At 41.7% G+C, this 9,013-nt stretch overlaps 1 protein-coding gene across 1 annotated transcript; it reads left to right on the top strand.

The window, feature by feature from the left end:
* Positions 1-1,855: 1,855 nt before the first annotated feature.
* On the top strand, positions 1,856-7,476 carry klf9 (Kruppel-like factor 9). The gene is made up of 2 exons (XM_053654286.1): positions 1,856-2,713; positions 4,280-7,476. Exons 1-2 carry the CDS (start codon positions 2,377-2,379, stop codon positions 4,543-4,545), a joined length of 603 nt encoding a protein of 200 aa, XP_053510261.1. The 5' UTR covers positions 1,856-2,376; the 3' UTR covers positions 4,546-7,476.
* The last annotated feature ends 1,537 nt before the right edge of the window (positions 7,477-9,013 follow it).

Genomic DNA, 9,013 nt, shown 5'->3' with positions numbered 1-9,013 from the left:
GCCTTTGTTGGTTAGTTTAATGAAGTAATAAGAAAGCCGGAGGCATGGTGGCTTAGTGGCCTGCATGTTTACTTCACACCTCCGAGGTTGGGGGTTTGAATCCCACCTCCGGCCCTTTATGCGCGGAGTTTGCATGTCCTCCCTGTGCTTCGGGGGTTCTACCAGGTACTCTGGTTTCCTCCCCAGTCCATAGACATGCATTGTAGGCTTATTGGCATTTCCAAACTGTCCGTAGTGTGTGAATGTGTGTGCGATTGAGCCCGTCCAGGGTGACCCCCCTCCCCTTTCCCTGCCCCGAATTCCCTGGAATAGTCTCCAATCTGTGTAGGATAAGCTTTATGGGAAATGGATGGTTGGATAGCTGGAAAATAGTTTACCAGCTGGGAAAGATGGTCTACCTGTTTGAACAGCTCGGTCTACAGCGACATATTCATGCATACAGTCCAGGCAAACGCTGGCCACCAACACACTGGTGATCCACCCACACTGGCCGAGTTCACCCTGCAGTAGCGTGACTCCGCCGCTGGGCGCCGCTCGAGTTCACCGTCTCTTTATTCAGGGAACATTCTGTTCCACAGACCTGCGCCGGGGACGCGGGCACGCGCGTGACCCGCATGTGCTTGCTGGTTTCAGATGCTACGAAAGTTGTTACTATAGCAACGATAGGTATTTACTAACTAAAAGATCAGATTTCAGTGGCTGAGATCGTAGCCTATTGTTGTTTTTGTGCTGCGTTCAAGTAAGGAGGCGTGACGGTGAAAGAGAGACAGAAAGTGTGTGTGTGCGTGTGTGTGTGCGTGTGTGTGTGTACACAGACTGCCACGTATAGGTGGTCTTTAGGCTGTTTTATTCATTTAATCGCAGAACTGATTATGATTATGATTAGTTATTCAATAACAAGTTAGTAAAATGCTATCAGGCAAAGAATCTTGGGGAGTTGAAACTCAAATAACACCTTAACAACGTGAACATGTTTATTAGCCTATGCATGGTACGTAAACAACACTAATCGGATTATTATTATTATTATTATTATTATTATTATTATTATTATTATTATATAATGACTGGCAAAAATAAAGAAAAAAACAACTCTAAATTCCAGAATGTGCATTGCCTGTTGTTTGCATAAGCTACATTATGTCCTATCTCACTTCTTGGGTGTAAACAATTTCACTTTCCAAGAACAGTGTCCCGGGGATTACTGTGAAAAGGGTCAGGTTACACTCGTTCCCCAGATGTTATATATATATATATATATATATATATATATATATATATATATATATATATATATACATACATATATACATACATACATACATACATACATATATACATATAGGCTATATATATGCATGCTACTGACCTACTAAAGTGCACGTGTAAGTAAGAAAATCCAACACCACACATGGTTGGATGTACACGTGTGGCCTCCATTAAGTTATAGCTCACATCTGTGTTTGTAGCTTTCTTTTTTAAGCTAATCCATACAGTGGTTGTTACAGTATAGTATCACCTTGTGTACAATACTGCAACATAATTAGACCATTAGATCAGACGGAATTCATGACAGTGTGTAGGCCTGTATGCACGAGGCGGACTCGGTGCCAGGGGCAGTTCAGTGAGGTCGTTACCCCTCATGACGCCTCCCCGAACGCGAACGCACAGCACGGCCCTGAACACAGTGTAAAACTAACACACGACCTATAGGCTACAGTATCGCAGTATTTGCTTTAGTATGCTACTTAAGCACGCTCGAGTGCGGTTTAGGACACACCATCTATGTTATGGTTTCCGGGTGCACGCTAGTCCAAGGCCGCTCGCCACGCCCAGGGAGGACGCGATTGGACAGCGCGAGCCACATTTCCGCCGTTTGCTCGGGGATTCCTGGTAGCGCGTGAGACAGCGTTCGGGAAGTGACCAATCAGAGCGCGGTGTCGCGATGACGCCCTGGGATTCCGCGAAATTGTTTCTTTTGAGAAAGAGAACAGCGAAAAACACTGCGGCGGCGGCGGCGGCGCGCGCGCTCACACAAGTTTTGACGCAGTTATGAACAGGACCAGCAAGGCAACGGCACGACTTTTGGGATTTGTCCGACACGCGGCTGGAAATCGGACAAACCCGTTGTTTGTTTGTTTTTGACGTACACGGAAAGACTTCCAGATTGCACAGATATTGACGGACACGCGTGGGGAACATCACGTTCCCTGGAGCGGACTCGCAGCTTGTTGCACAAGAGCTCCGAAGAAGAAAAAGGAACATTGTGTTGTTGTTGTTTTTTAAGGCGGTGGGGGGGTTCTCTTTTTCTCCCGGACACCTTGTAACACCTCGGCGTTTTACTTGTCTGGTCTTGTAAGAAACCTCCAGACGATCATGACGGATGTGGATGTCGCCGCGACGCGCGCGCTGCCCTCCACGGACGGAGCGGATGTGGAGGCGGAGATGGAGAGCCAGGAGAGCCGCACGCTGCTCATGGTGGCGATGATCCTGCTGGACTTGAACCAGTGCGGCGGAGTGTGTCCTAAGAGCTCGGTAGAAAGCGCCGCAAATGCTCAACCCGGCGTGAAGGAGAAGTGCCGAGCGGCTGGGAGCGAGCGGCCGGGGCGCAGGCGGCAGAGCGCCGAGAAGAAGCACCGCTGCCCCTACGCAGGATGTGGCAAGATCTACGGAAAGTCTTCTCATCTGAAAGCGCACTGCCGTGTACACACCGGTACGTACTGGATTTCCTGAGCGACTGTATATCAAGCGTGCACACGCTGACGTGTATTCAATCTGGACCAGGTACCATACCTCATTAAAAACATTCATACACAATCATATACAATCTGGCAACGCGGCATATAGCGCGCACGTGCTGAAAGCGTGGGCTCTACTGCGTGTCTTTAGTGTATACGGAATGCTACAGGTCCAGGAATAGCCGACGTCTAAAAATCAAATCCACATACAGTATTGTTTTTTTCCCCCACACACACACACGTACAGACACATTTCAGTACAAAATATGAAATGAACAAATAAAAGGTTATACTTGTGTGTGGACACGTCAAACAAATATATGTAGGCCTATATATATATATATATATATATATATATATATATATATATATATATATATATTCGGATTGCTTCTTTGACGTTTTGGGACTCGTGGTTTTCTCTAAAGGTAGCGCATGTGGCAGGGGGGAAAAAGGGGCGTAACTGTGAGGAGGGGGCGTGACTGCATGCGTAAACAGCGTGGTCGTGCGCGCGGAAGGGGGCGTAACCGCAGGCAGAGCTCACCGTGTGGTGGTAACGGGACAAAATGTTACTCGGAGAGCACAACAACAGTTTCATCAGCTTTGGCAGGACAGCAGGATGAAGTAATACAGGGTTGCATCAAGGGATCTTTTTAAATAGTGACAAAACAACTTCTGACCTGAGGGTCTGTGATTGAACCGAGCAGATTATTCAGTGTTCACTTGATTTGTTTTGGTAGCTTTGTGTGACTAATAAGAGATTATTATTATTATTATTATTATTATTATTATTATTAATATTATTATTACATGAGGTAACCATATAAACAGTGCATTATGGTAATCTGAAAAGATGACGTCACCCTCTTGGACATACATTTACATACTCTCTCTCTCTCTCTCTCTCTCTCTCTCTCTCTTTCTCTCTCTCTTTCTTTCTTTATGACCTGTTGTACACACCCAGTACACGTGGCTTCTTTACTGAGTTTCCAGTAACAATCTGTGCTTTATGGGTTATATGGTGCTCATAAACCAGAGATTAAACAGTGATTATGTTTATCTCCTTTGCCTGAACAGCAGATGAGGGACTTTTAGTCCATCTATCCATCCATTTATTAAAGCGATTTATTTATTTAATAAGACAGTCGGTCAGTCAGTTGGGTCGTTCAATAGCCTATTGTAAATAATACGGTAGTACAAATAGGCCTATTGTAAAAGTACAACTGTTGTCCACTTGCGTGTCTGAACGCTGTTCATTTTATAAGTAGGTTCCTCTAAGTAAAGACTTGAAACCATCCACCTGAGGATGCCAATGCACTTGTTCCTTAAAATCTCACTTTAGGACCTTTTTGTTTCCTTCTTGAAATGAAACTCTAGCCATGACCAGCTGTGTTTATGGCAGAACAAATTTATCCGTACAAACTAGATACATTCATCACTGATGTGTGAATCACTATGGCCAGAACAAAGAAATCCCCAGACAGCCGTGTTCTGAACACATTGTGCTGAATCTCTCCATCTCTCTCTCTCTCCCTCTTTAGGTGAGAGACCATTCCAGTGCACATGGCCCAGCTGCAGCAAGCGCTTCTCCCGATCAGATGAGCTGACGCGCCACTTTCGTACACACACGGGCGAGAAGCGCTTCGCCTGTCCCCTCTGCACCAAGTGCTTCATGCGCAGCGACCACCTGACCAAGCATGCGCGCCGCCACGACGGCTTCCATCCCAGCATGCTCTGCAAGTCCAATGGCCGGAGGCGCCGCTCCTCAGCCTCCACGTCCTCCTCTGGCTCCGGAGATGTTGAGTGATGCTCAGAACAATTTTTTTTTTAAAAACAAAAATTTTTTTCTAAGCAACTTAATTTACCGATAAGTATAGGATCTGCACATACCTCTGATGTGTACACTGCCGGACCTTCTTTTGTGACCGTCTCTAGTCTGAGAGCTTTCACGTTGTCCAAATGCGACATGCGAATAAAAGCATAAACCCCTTCGCACACACAATCCGCTAAACTGACAGCGCAAGTAGGAATATGTACACTTACCGTCCGAGGGTTGGTTGGCAAGCGCAATGGCTGAACTGCAGGCGCGTGCTTGACGTATAAAATCTAGTCGTGTAAATCACATAGAACCCACATCGGACCAATTCTTGTAAATTCAAGAACGAACCCACGTTGAGTATCACCGTATATATTACAGAACGGACTGATTAGCAGCGCGTGACTAATCCCATATCAAATGCAGTGAATCAGGTACAGTAGGGTTTACATGATGTTTAAGGAAAATACGGATCTCACTGGAATTGTCTGGCAAAAAAAAAAAGTGCACAATTTCCCTCCTTAGACCACTTGTAACTAATCAGCTAATACATATTCGGTATTTGAAGTCTTCCTTGAACCACATCCAGTTTTTTTTTTTCGCTGGCTGATGTGATTTAGGACACTGTGGGGGTTACTGTAATCTATAAACGTTAACAAAACTTCACAGCGTAGCTGAACATTGTACCGTCATGGAGGCGGCCATTTTGGAAATCCAGAATCACATTTGTATTGGGTTTTTTTTGTGTGTGTGTGTGTGTGTGTGTGTGTGTGTGGTTCTTCTTGACTTTGCCTCCTAAACTTTAAAGATACATTGTTATTTAAAGTAAGTATGAGACACACTTCTATTGCTATATTAGCTTTACAGGTGTGAAGAAGAAATTTTTTCTTCTTTTTTTTTTTTTTTTTTTTTGCCTGACTCCAAATCAAACGTCTTGGCTGATTGAATACATTTGTGTTTAGGGGAAATTGTGTAGTTATTTATTTTCTTAAATAGAGATTTACCATGTATAGTCAGATCTATAACCCATTAAGAGAGTACATTACTAAACAGGCATCATGAAGATTCTTTGTGAATAGTATAAGATAGCTAATGCAAGCTGAGGCTGAAGACTACTTCATGTGGAAAAAGTCACGGAACTGTACCGCATCAGCTGGGATTCAGTGTCATGTAATTAGAAAAAACGAATTGTGTAGCGGATTACGTACTGTAGGTCCAATAATTGTGCCATTTTATTACAGACGTCCTGGTCGTCGGCAGGTACATTCGGCTCATGCGTTGTTCGTTCGTATGATTTTCAGATGTTACGGCTGTAAAATAATGCGTATTTATGTGTTAATTTCCCATTTGAATTCCTTGATCTTTTTTCATTGACGAGCATGTTGCTTCTACAAGGGAATTTGTGGGATCTTTATTATTATTATTATTATTATTATTATTATTATTATTATTTTTCCATTTCTATCTTGTTTTACTAATACATAATATATTGGACTGTAATTTAGTCTTTAAAGTACCCTTGGTGGCTTGTTTTTGATGACTCCCCGCGTCCAATTTTAAGTTCTGCTACTTTATCAGCCCGAATGTTTTTCCAGTGAGTGTTTTGGGGGTCAAAGTATGCATGACTATATTAACTCGCAGTAGCTGAATTTCCAGAGAAAGTAGCACGAAAATGGATGGTGGACGCAACTGTTAATTATAAGCACTACAATGCTTCATAATTAGAAAATAATATACGACATTTAACATGATACATTGATAGGATTCTTATAGGAAGGAGTACTCCAGCTTAAACTGCTTCTAGCTGATTAGCATGCTAGCTGTTTCCGGTAGCTAGTTGGCTAGCTAGGCAGTTTGGCCGTTCCTTTAAACACACGTTGGAGCGTGTTGAAAGGAAACCGAATCTGAAAGGAAATGCGTTTAACAAGAACTGACATGCCTTCATGTTGTTCTGCTGTCTAGTTTATAACCTAACTGGATAACAGCATATCTTGGAGACAAGCTAGCTGGCAAGTCGATATGATTCTGCGAACAGTGGACAAAGTACAAAGAAAAGAGACTGGAGAAATCCCCAAAAGCAAGCGCACTTTTTCCCGTATGTCAGTACTTGAAAATTTTGGAAGTAGACAAGGGCTTGTTTAAAATAGTGTAGAAGCGTAAGGACAGTATGATCGCTAGTCCTGGACTTTCACAGTTACTCGATCACGTGTACTAACTTCATAATTTGGTTTATTGAGTGGTAAGGAAAAGTATGTAAGGTGTTTTTGTTTTTTTTTTTTTTTTTTGGGTTTCAGTAACAGATTCACGTTGCGCAAAGGCAAAACAACTTAATTTACACGATTTACTTGAAATATTCAATGCTGTGACTTAGTCTTGGATATATATACGAGCAGCCACCGAGTGAATGACAACAACGTTAACGACTAACAGTGTGTTCAGATAGTGTGAGTAAACTAATTCAGCTGTCAATCACATGAGAAACAGTTGCATCAGTACAGTACACCCTCTTCTGTACTGCAGGCTCTCGATTCACGTGCACTTTTTAACAATACGGACGTATTTTTTTGTATGTCTGAATTTCCAGGTTTCTGTTTTTGACCTGTAACGATTGAATGTAACGATACACCGCCTCTTCTCTGACACCATGTCAACTTCGTCATTGTAATGAATGTAGAACGGACTGAACTAACCACTGACAAATGCTTTGTATTCAATTCTTTTGTTCATGCACACATCTGTACATATGACAGTAATATGAAAACATGTTTCAGTCTGAACCTCGCTGTATTATTATTTTCAACAGAACGTGGCGTCCACCTGCATTTTCCGTTCATGCCTTCATTCAGAATTGCGTGTACTTTTTTTTTTTCTTTTCTTTTCCAGCTGAAAATGTGTAAAAAAATAAAACATATTAAAACACGACCAGAGGAAAGAGCTGTGTAGACCAGTTTTCATAGTTTGATGCTTATCCCAAGATGATTTTGCTTCATCATTGAAAGCAGAGTAATATTCCAAAGTCATATTTCCAAACATCATACCTTATGATTGTACTTTTGCTAAAGTTACAATTCCTAATTGTGATAGAATGACTGTATGAAGCATTGTTTTCCCGCTTAAGACGTTATTTTGGCCAACGTGGATGCAGCCTAATTATTTCTGCTTGATATTTAATTGATTTCATCCACAGCAATGGGAAATAACATTAAATCAGTACAGTCACATGACTGAAGTCAGAAATAATATTTTTAAAAATGTAAGTGCCCATTTAATAATTAACTCGAATAGCAAACTCAACAAGCAAGTGATATCATGTGAATGTTAAACCATTAGGACCGTCAGTTAAGTAAGAAATAAAACATTCGAGGGTGTGCTGTTATGGGAAAATAATCAGCACCGGCATGGTGTGACGTGACCCGACGCAAAAAGGTACTTTTACCACCCAAGTTGATTATTTTCCAATTACATCGTGTTTTATTACTCATATACAACAGCTATATGCCAATGCTAACCATAATTTATTTATTAAAGAATGACACATTTGTAATTTTTATCCGTTTATAGTTACATGTAGTGTTGCGGAAGGTCCACAAAAAAAAATAATAATAATTGTTCCTGTTCTTACTTACATTATAGCAGCTATAAACAGTCGTTACCTCACCAGCCTTTCTTTTTTCCCTCTCTGAAAAAAACAAAATGCAGCGTGTCACCTTACCAAGCAACCACAAAGCTAAGACTTTCCTGTGGCAGAAAACCTACTGAGTGTTACAAAGCAGTGACACCGGAGACTCCTTCCATAAATCTCTGTTAAATAAACGCACTGTCAGCGCTTCTGACCAATCAGAACTGAGATGTCAACAACGGTATAAGATCTAATGAAATCAAATATTAATGCTTTTAAGTTTCTTTAGCTGTCATGTATGTGTGCCGTTATTGGTGACATAAAACCAAAGCTGAGAAACCAGATGTTATATTTGTTCATTATTATCCCCGAATGTTAACACAACATGCGCAAACTATATGCAGCTCATAGGCTAATTGGCGAGAAGTCTGCACATTGTTTCATTGCTTTTGTGAGTGTGATTTAAAGCAATTAGTGTTGCAAAACACCGCCCCCTGTTGGTGGTGATTTATTTCATCTCCACACCTCACCATGTAGGATAATATGCAGGTGTGCTGACAGTGTGTCTTCACGGTTAGCAAACAACCCTCATGCTACATTAAGACATAAATTGAGCATCTTATACCGATGCTGGCATCTGGAATGTATTTTATTGGTTCTTACATTTGTAAACACCTTCCGCCATTTTGTCACTGTTTTCAGGGTTTATAAACTATGTGCAGGGCTATAGATGGGTCGGTGACATAAAACCCAGCTGAAACCAATCAAACGGTGTATTTTTGAAATATTACGTACCTCAATGATCGTGTTTAGATGTATAAAAAGATTTGTCCACTATTT

This window comes from Ictalurus furcatus, chromosome 22 (assembly GCF_023375685.1).
Source record: "Ictalurus furcatus strain D&B chromosome 22, Billie_1.0, whole genome shotgun sequence".
Classification (NCBI taxonomy): Eukaryota; Metazoa; Chordata; class Actinopteri; order Siluriformes; family Ictaluridae; genus Ictalurus; species Ictalurus furcatus.
This window is presented reverse-complemented; position numbering and strand designations above follow the sequence as displayed.